We start from the raw sequence: 13495 nt of genomic DNA on the forward strand, positions 1-13495 counted from the left end.
TTCAAACACTCATCAACTGGAATGCTCCTTTGCTTTCCACTGAGCCCTGCCCCGATCAGCTCGGTTAATCTGAGCTCTGCTGGATACCACTGTGGCTGGCTGCCTTTCCCCTCTGCCCAGCTTGGCTCAGCTCAGTTTAGCTCAGCTTAGCTCAGCACGCTGCTGCAGGTGTGGATCATCTTTGAGTTGGGAATGGTTTCACCTTTTAGCTTGACTGGAGGCCAACCCAGAACACTGGTCAACCACAGTATGTAATTATGCAATATGTAATTAAAAATAGATAGATAAAGAAACATTGACACAATTTCTGGCTGGGAGGGTGTGTGTGTGTGTGTGTGTATATGTTACTATTTAGTTGTGCGCCAAACACGGAAGCAGAGATAAGCATTGTTGGGAATTACCAGAGCAATTTCCTGAGGCAGGAAGCTTGTTTTGAATATCTCCACATGCTGGAACCTCCCAGAGGATGCCTTTTTCATAAGCTAGACAATGATGGGTGAATGGGTGACAGCCGCCTGAGTGTATGCATGAGAGCCAGGCTTGATAGTGGGGAAAAAACATTCATCAGGTTCAGTAGTTTTCTCTAGATGTTTTTTTATCTGAATTGCCTGGATCAGTGTGTATTTGACCTGGTGCTGCAGGGAGAGCGAGAGCTAGACAGGACTTTATCTTTCTCTTTCAGGCGGTGAGTTTTGGCCACAGTTATGTGCCTTGACCCAGATTGTGATGTGACACATGGCCAGGTGCTGTTCTGGTGTTGGGGAGAGGAACATAAGTCCTGGATCCTCATTAATCATGATGGGAATGCTTCCTAATCACAGCGCAGTGTCTCACAGTGTGTTTCCCTTTCTCCCTCTCCTAATTAGCAGGGGACGTTCACCTGATGGCAAATAGAAAAAAAAGGAAAGAAGAAGAGTAAGCGGTGTCTTGAGGAATAAAGACGAAACTCAAAATACATTTAATGGATATCCGAAATCAGAAATCACAATACTACAGTGTTATGAGCATTTGAAGCAATTCATGTGTAAATTATACATAGGATAATGTCAAAAAGGTTTAAGGGATCATCGATCAGCCCCCCTCCGAAAACAATACTATAAGAAAAGGCCCAGAGCTCCATGAGCAAGGAATCATCATTTTTGTCCCAAAGTGAGTTGCGAGTTAAGGGCAGTTTAGGCCTCTGATGTGACTGGATGAGTCACTGAGTGGCCCAAATCGGCTGCTCCCAAACCAAAAAATTCACAATAGAGGATGTTGTTCACATCTCAGACACGCGTCTGCACACACACACACACACACACACACACACACACACACACACACACACACACACACACACACACACACACACACACACACACACACACACACACACACACACACACATAATGTCAACACAGCGTAGGACTATTATCTTGTCTAAAGTGAGAAATGAGCCAGTATATGTGAATTGTGGGTATTATATGCTGGCATACGTACAGCATCTGGTCTACGTCCCTGCTAGGACAATTCTCTGTCCCCCGTGGGAATATGCGTGTGCTCACAATTTAGCAAAGCCCCCAGTTGGCCCAGCTGTACAAGGCTTACACACCAGTGCACACACACATGCATGTAAATAATCTACCCTCCTCATGCACAGGCACACATAGTGGTAACAAGGCCTGGCCAGTAGCCAGCTAAGCCAGAGCGAGTGGTGTTTACAAGGCTGTGACCACAACACCGGCTCCGCAGAATTGAGCCTTTTCACCACGAGGGAAGCAAATTTAAGACACAGCGGATAGAGAGGCTGGCTTGGATTTCTCATCAAGCCTTCCATCAGCGTGTGATGAGGTTTTGTCATGAATGAGTACAGAAAGGACACTCTCTGTGCTTGTTCGAATCATTTTCCCCAGCTTGTTATAACACAGAACCTCAGCCTGACCCATTATTGTAATATAAGGAAAAGAAAACCCCAAATAACCAGTTGTGTTACTGATCAGTGACATGATGATGCCATGTCTATTGTAACGGTTTTGAATTGTACCTCCTGTCTAATTCATTATTTGAGGCAAATATGGCTAGTGACAAAACAGAGCTAAAAGAAAGAAATATTGGACTCACATTAGCCGGGTGGCCAACTGTAACTGCTAGACACATTAATAGACAACTGTGTGCTAACATTTTCTCCCTGTCAACTTGATTACATAATTTTAAAATGTCCCCACTGCCTTCAAATGGTCAAAAGGAGGGGGATTTTAGCCAAACTATCTGTTAACTAGTAGGTTACTTTAGACGCTAAAGTATGAAATTCAATTTTAATCGTTTTAATGTAGGTCATAATGACATTGCCAATGTGACATATATAATACATTGTTTTCTGGTTATTATTTGAAATCCACACTAGGCTACCGAGTGAATCAGGATATGTAGCCTAGGCTTACTACAAGTCTAGATAATCATTTCCAGTTCTCTCCTCCTCAGTACAGTAACAGATTCCAGGCTCTTTAGATTTGACCCCAGATTGTCGAAACATTAACTGATTTACCATTCCCCTCAGTCTTTTCTCTGCCTCTCCTCTTTTATAACCCCTCCGTCCGCCTGTCTCTTCTCCTCCTGACCAGATCTTCCACATGACCTATGACCTGGCCAGTGCTGTGATGAGAATATTCAACCTGATCGGTATGATGCTGCTGCTGTGTCACTGGGATGGCTGTCTCCAGTTCCTGGTTCCCATGTTGCAAGACTTTCCAGCTGACTGCTGGGTCTCCCTCAACAAGATGGTGGTAAGCGTAAATGCTCTGTTTGTGCACTATATGTGTGAGTATAGTATGTGTGTTGACACAGTGGATAAAGTTATTTCGGAAGTCACATTATCACGTAATCATCAGTGTGCAAACATATTGGGCATAACTACAGTATTACTGCAAAGGCAGAGCATAGAACACGGAGCACAGAGGTGTGTTATTTGCAGTTATGGAAAGAGATTTCAGTTTACGATCACAGACATAGAACCGGCCTCAATTAAACCCTGTGTAGTTAGAAAACCCAGGAGACCTAAGCAGAAGTGAGGGATGAAACAACAGCCTGTTTGCACTACATTTATATATAGCACTTAACGTGGTTTCCTTCTTTAGCAGTCCTCTTTTTTTATCTCTCTTTGTCTGGCTGCTAGTTTAAAAAAATAATTTTCAAGGCATGTTTCATTACACACTTGGAATAGGAGCATCACTTGTTCAGTCAACCTCTTGATCCCCTGCTATTTGTATCAATACAATTCAACAGCACCACCAACCACAGTATCCAAATGATCATCAAGTTAAATCAGGGCTTCTAAAACAGTTGTAACACACACTGAACATTATAACTTAATTATGTGTTTATGCCTTTACCAGTACTCCAAAATACATACGTTTAATATAATGTTTCTCTTTTTAGACAGTTATCCCCAAAACTCAGTCTGACATGTTGGATAGCTTTGGAAACTTGAGTAGAATTTATACATAAGTTTGGGTGGGTTCGAACTAATCGAAGGTGTTGTGTCTCTTTAACACCTACCTTTATAATGGCGATACCGCCAACCATACCTTGCTAAATACAGAGAAAAAAAATATAGAAATACATAAGGACATCAGGAAACGTTAAGCCCTGTTTGGATATTTATCATTTTTGGGCTTAAACCCTTACGACCTGTCAGACTCGTCATTCTGTATTGGAGATAACAGACTGGAAGTCGGTGGCTGACAGTGCCAGAGGCAGTGAGAAGTCAGGGAATTTGAGGAGTGAAACTTTTTTGGCTTCTTGCCCTTAATATTCACCTTTTCGTTTTGTTTTTCTACATATATACTGCATTTCACAAACATATTCCCACATATTATGTATCATCTGTGGCAGGCATGTTAGGAATGCAGACAGGGAAAGCCCAACAATAAAAAACATTTATGATAATAATGGATAAGATTTATATAGCGCTTTATTCCCTAAGGACTCAAAGCGCTTACAGGGTCCCAGGTTCCATTCATTCACACACAGTCATACCGGTGGTGGTAAACTACGATAGTAGCCACAGCTGCCCTGGGGCAGACTGACACAAGTTGCCATTCCGCGCCAACGGCCCCTCCAACCACCACCTCAAACATACCCAAGGACACAACAACCTTGACACAGGTGGCCGGGCGGGGATCGAACCGCCAACCCTTGGATCATTGGCCAACCCGCTCTACCAAATGAGCCACGGTCGCCCCATATATATGTTATATCTATGCTAGAGAATAATCATAGGCTTAGGTATCAGGACTGGCTGAAATATTTCAAACAGCCTCTTTTAACTCAGTAATGCTTCAGATGAATTAAAGTAAAGTAGTCAGATGAGGGATTAAATGAGGGGCTTTTTACTTTTTCAAGAGTAAACTAATTAGTTTATACTAAGCTTTTGAATAGTTGTCTCCTGGATGACATCAACATGTTCTAGCCTATAGTGACAGTTCAAGAAGATGTTTCTTGTTGGTTGACTGCTGCTTATCGCTGTAGCAACCGAAGCTGGAGATCATTTGAAATGGCTTTCATGGAAGCTCCAACTATTCGGCGGAGAGAGAACATCACATCATTGTTGTGTCTAAAGTAGTTCAGCAGAATGGATGATTCATTACTCTTACTCTTGGCTGGTGCAGTCTGCTAAAAGCATGAGTTTCCTAGCTAAGAAATGCTATTATGCTGAGAATACATTTTGATACATTTATAACATCAAAATGGGCCCCAAAAATACAAATGTACTGACACACTGGTGTGCAGGCTTGCGTGTGAGTGTGTGTGTGTCTGTATGTGAGTGTGTGTATGTGATCTCCAGGAACAGATGGATCGCACACCCATTGACCTTAGGGGACATCCCTGTTGCTTCTCTATCGTTCCATCTCTCATTTCTCGTTTAATCCGGCCATCATTCTCTCTTTCTCGCTCTCTCTCGCCAACTAAAAGTCACCTTTCTTCCGTTTAAAGCTGCACATATAAGTGTTATGTCTCATTTGAGCGTTCCAATCCAATTCAAAGCTACATTATTTGGTTGATATTTTACTATCTCGGAGAAACGGCTCCCATGCACAATTACATTTTTTTTGTCAACTTTAATGTGCAAAATGTTCATTATTATCAATGGGTTGGATGAATGCAGAGACAATATGATGAACGAATGCCTTTTTTTCTGAATTGCTTCACTTCCTCCCCTTGACCCTTCACTTTTCTCTTTGATTGCCCAAGAGAGTGACGCGTGTTGTTTACGCCTTTGTGTGATTCTTTCCTCCGATGCGCCTTGACACACCACAGCATGCTGTGCTGTGCTGCTTTCCCTCTCAGCTGCAGCAAGGTCAGAGATCCCCTTCAGAGTGGCCTCGAATCAGAGACGCAGCGTTAAATGATCCTCTTCCTTGTGTTTCACTTCAGGGTTACTGCCTGGGTCGGACTTTTACTCAACACTACCGTACCTTCCTTTTTTGCGTCATACGTCCACCTATGGAGCAACAGCAAGATAGACACACACGTCTTTAATTTAAACGCTCGGGGGGAAAAAACGCTCTCATGCGGATTTTTTATACCTGCTCCATGTGTGTGTATACAGCAGACACACTGGTGTTAATTATAAGTCTGTTATAAATCCATATTTGTGCCATCTGCTTCAGTCTGATGGACTGTTGGATCAGCGGCATTAAAATAAAGCCTCTCTCACCCTTTCAACTTCTGTCTGCTTCAGTCTGAGCTCTGTTTCTGTACTTAATATTTTTGGGTGCTGCTGAGCAACGTTTTACTGTAGAGTGAGAGTTGCTGTGATTGCAATAAAACACCATTATTATCTATGCTTATGTACTGCATGCACTCAAGCGTCTCATTGAAACCTCCTGCTTTTAAAGTTGACAAGGATATCGGTCCATTCTTGCACTTACTGAAGGGGATCAAAGTGGCGAGCGGAGCATGAGTGGAGGTGTTGGTGTGTATGGCACTTTAGCATAGTGGGAGGAAGTCCATATTAAAATGCAGCCAATGTGCCAAAGCAAACTAACTAAACTGCTTGCATGACTATGAAAGCAACTTGCTCTGTTAAGTTTAAACGCAATATAGATGCAATATTTTTTTTTCTTATCACAATAACCACAACAAAGGCTTACATGTTATCTGAGCAAATGCTCCAGGCGTGAGTATTATGGCCACAGCTTGCATTATCAACTAGAAACATTCTCCAGATGCACATGGTTGAACACAAACAGCTGTCAGAAATCAACAGCTGTGTCTCAAATCAGATGCTGGATCCTCCAAAAGGACATGACCTGCGTATAGAGGTCTTTCAGAGGACCTGAAGGCCACAATGAACCTGTTCCTATACTCTGAAAATAAGTCTCTCTCCCTAAATTGACGGTGCCACAGCTGCCCTAAGAAAGCATGTTGTTTGCATGCAGCAGAATGAACAAGCAACACATCTTGTTGACTCTTTGCCTTTCGTATCAGCTGAGGAGAAGATAACCATGTTAAATAAGTCAATACACGTAAAGGAAGTACAGCCTATTAGAGTATGGGATGACAGCAAATATGGAGAGAGAAAATAGCCAGCCCCGTTTTCTCCCAAATAATTCCAACAACCTCCCTTGAGCTGATTTTCTGTGTAACAGTTCAATGTGTGTATAAATAATTTGATTGCCAAGTTTCCATGGTCATTTTACATAAGAGATGAAATATAATTAGTTTAACCAATAAGGAAACAGATCATTTCATCTAATCTATTTCATTATGTAGAGGTTGGTCCTTGAGAACTTGATGTCGGACTACTCAATCAAATGATAAACACGCATCCTTTTCACATCCGAGGAAGTCAATTAAAGATGCGGAGGAGAAGTCAGCTCAGTAAGACGTTTATAAACCAGACTGAAATAAAAGATGCAATTCAGGATTTACGACACATGCACACCTCAAGTACCTCACACATACTCTTCTGGTGATCTTCTGAATTTAATCTACTACCTGAATACTTAAAGGAATACTTCACCCATACGGAACCGGCGTTCTATCATTATAAAATCGCTATTATAATATAATGAATTAGGTTTTTCTTCCCTCAGCCTTTCCTCAGTCTTCCCTTGGCCCAGCTGTCCTGTTAATCCTAACAGTGAGACAGTGAGACCATTAAACACTCTTTCAGCCTTTTCTCAGGCTAGGATGAACCGATTTATAAAATGTTTGCACATTCATACTACATAGGATCTCAGAGTTCAATAGACCTTCATATTTAATAAGACTGATTTTTGACCAAATAACAAAACTGAGGACATTTCCATTGGCCTCAGCAGCAAAATCATCATGATAGCAGACTCAACGAAGATATTGAACATGGTTAACATTGCACTTACAAAACACCAGCATCTTTGCTAATTGTATTTGTGATAATGTTAGCATGCTGATGTGGGCGCCAGATCTTTTACCCATTTTTAATGGGATCCCTGTATAAGAATTATTGTTTTTTTTAAAGAAATACTTGGCTGTACAGAAAAAAACTAATTATGACAGCCACACAAGATGCTGAAGCAAAAACTAGTGAGATCCAAAAAATGAGAAAATGCTGTATTTGGTCAACCAAGACCTTTTAATAGGCTGCTGCTTATATTCTAAGAAAAAAAACGATTTATTACCGCTCCTATGTTTGAGACAAAGCTTGTTGTTTAAATCAGAGAAACCAAAGATCTGATGTTGGAGAACAAGTTTGCAAACTGTTGACATGCGATTAGCATCTCAAACACAGCCATCCATGATGCACCGGAATTTCTGCTCATTTGTCCATTATTTTGACTTGAACACATTCCAATGAAAGTTTATGCACGAAAACTCCTTCCATCGAGAGAAATGTTTTTGCTCTTGATGTCAGCATTCTTTGTTAATGCCGTCAAGTATTTCAAGCAAACACCAAATCATCTTGCAGCTTTCGAACTCATTAAGTAATGAATACATCACAAACCCGCTGGTTCTGAATAATGGATCTTAACATTGCTCACAAGGTCTTGACTATGATAACATAAGTCATCTTAATACCAGTCCTCAAAAGCAAACCCGCACTCTTCATGTTAGTTCTGTCAGAGAGGGACTGCACCCTGTCAAAGAGATGCTCAGCAGCATGACTGGCACACACACACACACACACACACACACACACACACACACACACACACACACACACACACACACACACACACACACACACACACACACACACACACACACACACACACACACACACACACACACACACACACAAACACACACACACAATCCAAGCTGGGTCTCAAACAGCCTGTTTGGCGGCAGGCATGCCAGCGTGCACGTCCACTCACTACTCTATATTTACGCCATCATGCATCATAGATGTCCCATACTCCCTTCGTGCTCCTCCCTAAATGTATTATGTACAATTAGCTATCATCCACACTGCTCAGTGAAGACCGATGGCAAATGAAATGAACATGAAGAGCTAATTTCATTTGTACCACCCCCTCACACAGACACACACAGACACACACACACACACACACACACCACACACACACACACACACACACACACACACACACACACACACACACACACACACACACACACACACACACACACACACACACACACACACACACACACACACACACACACACACACACACACTGTCGGTTTTAATCAGCTTTGATCTCAAACTTAAACACAAACTGACCAGTTACAGCTGGCTAGCTTAGTTTAGGATAAATACTGGAAACAGAAAGAAACAGCTCACCTGATTGGCTGCCACAAATCCAGCTGAAAGAATAAGAAAATATCCGGCATACAAACCCTGTAAAACCACGTGTAGTCGTTTTGTGGTCGTAGTTTTAGTATCAACAGACCAAACAATCAAGTTATAATGTGTCAATATGTTCTCTTCTGTTGGTATGTTTGGGCGGAGCCAGGCATGCTTTTGGTATGCATTTAATTATTTGTTTCAATACGTAAACTTGCGGCATCTACTCTGCCTATAGGTTAACTGTTGTGTGGTGTGACACAATCCATTTTGGATAGAACACAGGAGAGACAAGACAATTCATACCTCTTTCACCGACTCTCCTGCTGCCACAGATACAGACTAAGAGCAATGCATCTTTGACCCGTAGATACTGTTACATCCTGTATCTGTACCAGAACGCCAGTCGATTTACAGTAACGTTGTCTTACGAATGCCACAATTGCGTGTGACAGTTATAGCTCACACAGACTCACATATTCTATGTACAGTATGGACTCAGATGCAGACAATTAATTTATTTATTGTTAGATGTCTTATTATGTAGTTTCCTTTGTTCAGTACTTCAGTGATAGACTCTAAGGGGAAGAAATGATTCTGTGCTGTGCTGGCCGGCATAATGATGAAGCCTTTATACCCCCCACCCCCCTGGCTGGATTGTCTAAATGAGTCAGGGTTTAGTTAGGGAAGTATTGCTTATGATGATGGGAGTAAAGGCCATTGATGACAATGAGAAAAAGCTACATCATATAGAAATAACAACAGAGTTTGAGATGTGATGATGATAGCCTATCTTAAGGGCTTTAAATCGCTGACCTGGCTTTCTCCGTCTTTTATCTAACGATTACAAGGTCCAGTTCATCTCCTCGATGAAATCCAAACGACTGATCCAGCTGACAGGCTCAGAACAGAACAGATGTGAAACCGTGAGCCAAGCTCATTGTTGGAACTGAGCTCACAGTCTGGCACCATGGCAGAGTTTCTGGTTGTCCTGTTCTTGAGGCTAAGTGCCTTTTTTGAAATCTCATCCTCTTCTTTGTCCCCGAATGCCCCTTCAAAACACAAGTTTTATAAACATCTTACGGCAGCCTCATGCCAGTTGGTCCCCTTCCACCTCCTGCAAAAAAACACACACCCAGATTTGATTCTCAAATGGAAATGCAAATGCCCCTCGGGAAAAAAATACACAAATCAGCGACTGAAGACACCACTTTGACCGGGGGAGGGACGGAAGGACTTTCAGTCAGTGTTCAGACAGTTCAGACAGTGGCAAACCTCAGACAGTGGCAAACTCCAGACAGTGTGTGTGTGTGTGTGTGTGTGTGTGTGTGTGTGTGTGTGTGTGTGTGTGTGTGTGTGTGTGTGTGTGTGTGTGTGTGTGTGTGTGTGTGTGTGTGTGTGTGTGTGTGTGTGTGTGCGTGCGTGTGTGAACCACAGTTGTTTGAGGGGAGGATGTGAGGAATCGGCGGCGCCGGTGGAGGGCTTTCTGATGAATCTACCATGGGAGAAATTAGGGTTGACTGAGTGTGTGAGCACCAATCAAAGGCAGACTGGAGCAGGCAGATGCACAGGCTCCTCATTAACACTCGCCGTCTCCCTCTCCTCCTTCTGCCGGGCACTGATGAGGCCAGGCAAGGCAAGGCTGCTCAATGCTGACGAAAGCTCTCCACTTTAACTTGAAACAATCACCAGACCATGAGCTGTATACCTCAGCAGGAATGTCTCACTGTGTAGCCCTCTTATTCTTAAATGCACTCCCTCTAAAACCATTATGTACCGTATGTACAGTATGTCAGTGATTCTTGAGAAGCTTGACAAAAGGCCGTCTTCCAATATTAACTGCTGTTATGTTTAAAAGTAAACATATTTAAAATTGTAGATGTTATTAGGGATTAAGAATAGAATGTCTGGAGCACAATTATCCCCTTAAATGTAATTGTATCATTATTATGTCAAATATATGACACTTGTTATCTTCTCACGACGTCCAAAACAGTGTGTCCACAGAGAAGGGATTAATCATTCATATGCAATAACACCTATTAAAATGTACTTGATTTGAATGGTTAAAAAGAGCTTTCCTCATCAAAAGCAACACTAAATAATATCTCATATCAATAAAAACTGTTTTTCTACAACAACAGTAACTTTTATAACTTGAAACCGTTTTCCAGGGATACAATTAAAGTTTGTTTATTCAGATATGAGAATATACCTTAGAAAATGCTCACTTCTCTGACACACCCAAGGTAACATCGTGCACCTTTAACAGCCTACCTTTGGCTGAGATGATAGGCTAAGGTCATTTGGTTGAAATCATTGTAGCACAAGAGTAAAAATTGTGGGAGCCATTCTAAGGTGAACAGATTAACACAGATTTTTCTCCTTTCTCTGCAATCTCTTGGTGCCTCTGTATGTATATTTTCAACCCTACTTATGTTCGCTCTTTGCCCTCCCGCCGTCTCTCCCCACAGAATGACTCGTGGAGTGAGCTCTACTCCTTCGCCGTCTTTAAGGCCATGAGCCACATGCTGTGTATTGGATATGGAAGACAAGCCCCGGAGAGCATGTCAGACATCTGGCTGACCATGCTCAGTATGATCATAGGAGCCACCTGCTACGCCATGTTCATCGGCCACGCGACCGCACTCATCCAGTCTCTGGATTCATCCAGGCGGCAATACCAAGAAAAGGTAAGGGTCTGACCACCTGTTTCTGTGTCTCCTCTGCGATTTCAAAACAAACATTAAAGGAGTAATCTGTCATTAAAAAATCAACTCTTTTGGAAAATAGGCATTTTTCTTTTTTTTCTTGATGAAAATAGCTTTGCACTGCTCAAGTTAAAGGTATTACGATATTTTTGAGACTGAAGGTTGTTTTAACCAAATTGCCCCAATAATAAATGAATGAAAACATTCTCTCGGTATAGCATAGCATCTAGATAGCTATGGTTATATTCGTCCAGGCTCAGAAATATCCATCTGCATTACAATGCTAGCACCTGGACGTTTATTTGTTGTATAAAGCAGTGAACATGTCATCATTTTATCTAATTTTCACTGAAATATAGTGAGATAGATTTGGAAGCACAGGGAAACAGCTAACATTGCACTGTCCTTTCAAAGCACATTTATTCACACGTTATTTTTAACAAAAATGTAAGAATGGCAAGTTTTATTTGAACAGGGACTTACATACGGAAGCAGTTTCTTCTATGCAGACTATTTTCCCCTGCTTTCAGTTTTAATGCAAAGCTGAAATAATCTGCTCCTGGCCCTTGCTTCACACTAGATGGACAGACATGAACTAGGTATCCACACTCTCAAATACATTTTGGTAAAGAGAACAAATAAGCCTATATTTTCCAATATCACACTTTTCTTTGGTTAAATCCATCCACGACATCTTTGGTCTGAAACAATTTTTTGATTACTCTGTATAATCCCCAGACCAAGACCATGCCGTAAACAGCGGTCATTGAAACTACTGTGGACTGTGTGTTCAGAGTTACTGGGACACTTTTTCATGAAAGAGATGTTGTTGTTGGTATTTTTTTTTTTTTTGTAATTTGGATGAACCAATCCCTTAGATTTAGACCGTGTGAGTAAATAATATAGCTTGTTAGGGAAAGAAACAAGGTAAAATACGCTATTATATTTGATCATTGGTGAGGTGATTAGCTTGGGGTTAGCTACAGGATTGCCTTTACCGTATCAAAGCGGCCCCCCACTTGTCGAATGGCCAAAGGCCATTAGGAGAATCCATTAAATGATTGCACTTTGCACTACTTGTCCTCAACACATTTCTGGACACGGATAACACATTTGGTATAAACCACGAAGGGTTTTCTCTTTGATTCCAACACACTTAAACTTCGATATTCATGGCTGCAGCTCGTTGGGCCTCGGCCTGTCTGTCATCTCCATACAAAGGCAGATGAAAGCTTTCGGTGTCTGCGGGCCGGGGAGGGGGGGGGGGGGGTGGAGGGAGGGGGTTGTGCACGCTTCTGCTTTATAAGGCCATGGTGTCAGCGGTGCTCTGTGTCTTGTTAGCTCCCTTAGATCCTGGCTGATGTGGGGGATGTCTTATGCTACCTATCACGCGTGCACCTGCATGCAGACACGCACATATACAGCAGAGTGATTGGTCAAGCTTTGTTGTTGAGTGGTAGCCTCTTGCCAACGTTAAGAACAAAGAGTGATCAGTATTACGTTTCTTCCTCAGTCGTCTGCTGTGTTGGACTCAACATGTAGCTTTATTCAGTTTATGTTCTTGTGACATGGTTGTGTGTCATGTTGGAGAAGCAATCATCTTGCTTTATTTTCTGGCTCACAATATCAGTGATGGCGAGGTTTATATCAGACCATTAATCTTGGGGAGGGGCTGTGATGGGGTTGAACAAGTATCTGCATGTACTGTATGTGTGTACATTATCAGTGGCTCTGGGGTACATCATCCATTATCACTGGGCACACTGCTCTCCAGAGACAGCCTTATGATACAAACAGAGACAGAAACTGAAATCTATGTTCCAAGTTCCACCTCAGTGGCAAAACTGAATTTAAAGGTTCAGTTAACTCAAGACAGATTGTTATTGTTATTTTACTCCAGGTTGCCTTTTTAACAACTGGCTGGGGAAAGCGGATGAAAATCAACACACACAGCTAAGCTTATTTACACCATCCTGTCTGCCAATGAATTAGCATTGTCCCTATCATAAAT

General features: G+C 42.0%; 1 protein-coding gene across 1 annotated transcript in view; it reads left to right on the top strand.

The window, feature by feature from the left end:
- The window catches only part of hcn2b (hyperpolarization activated cyclic nucleotide-gated potassium channel 2b), a gene marked incomplete at both ends in the record, with an annotated part of 36831 nt that overhangs the window by 3904 nt on the left and 19432 nt on the right, over nucleotides 1-13495 (top strand). Inside the window, 2 exons of the mRNA XM_080032462.1 lie at nucleotides 2601-2762; nucleotides 11248-11466. Of these exons, the coding sequence (XP_079888588.1) occupies nucleotides 2601-2762; nucleotides 11248-11466 (381 nt within the window). The remainder of the gene's footprint in view (nucleotides 1-2600; nucleotides 2763-11247; nucleotides 11467-13495) is intronic.

This window comes from Ammodytes marinus (assembly GCF_949987685.1).
Source record: "Ammodytes marinus genome assembly, chromosome: 8".
NCBI classification, from domain to species: Eukaryota; Metazoa; Chordata; class Actinopteri; order Uranoscopiformes; family Ammodytidae; genus Ammodytes; species Ammodytes marinus.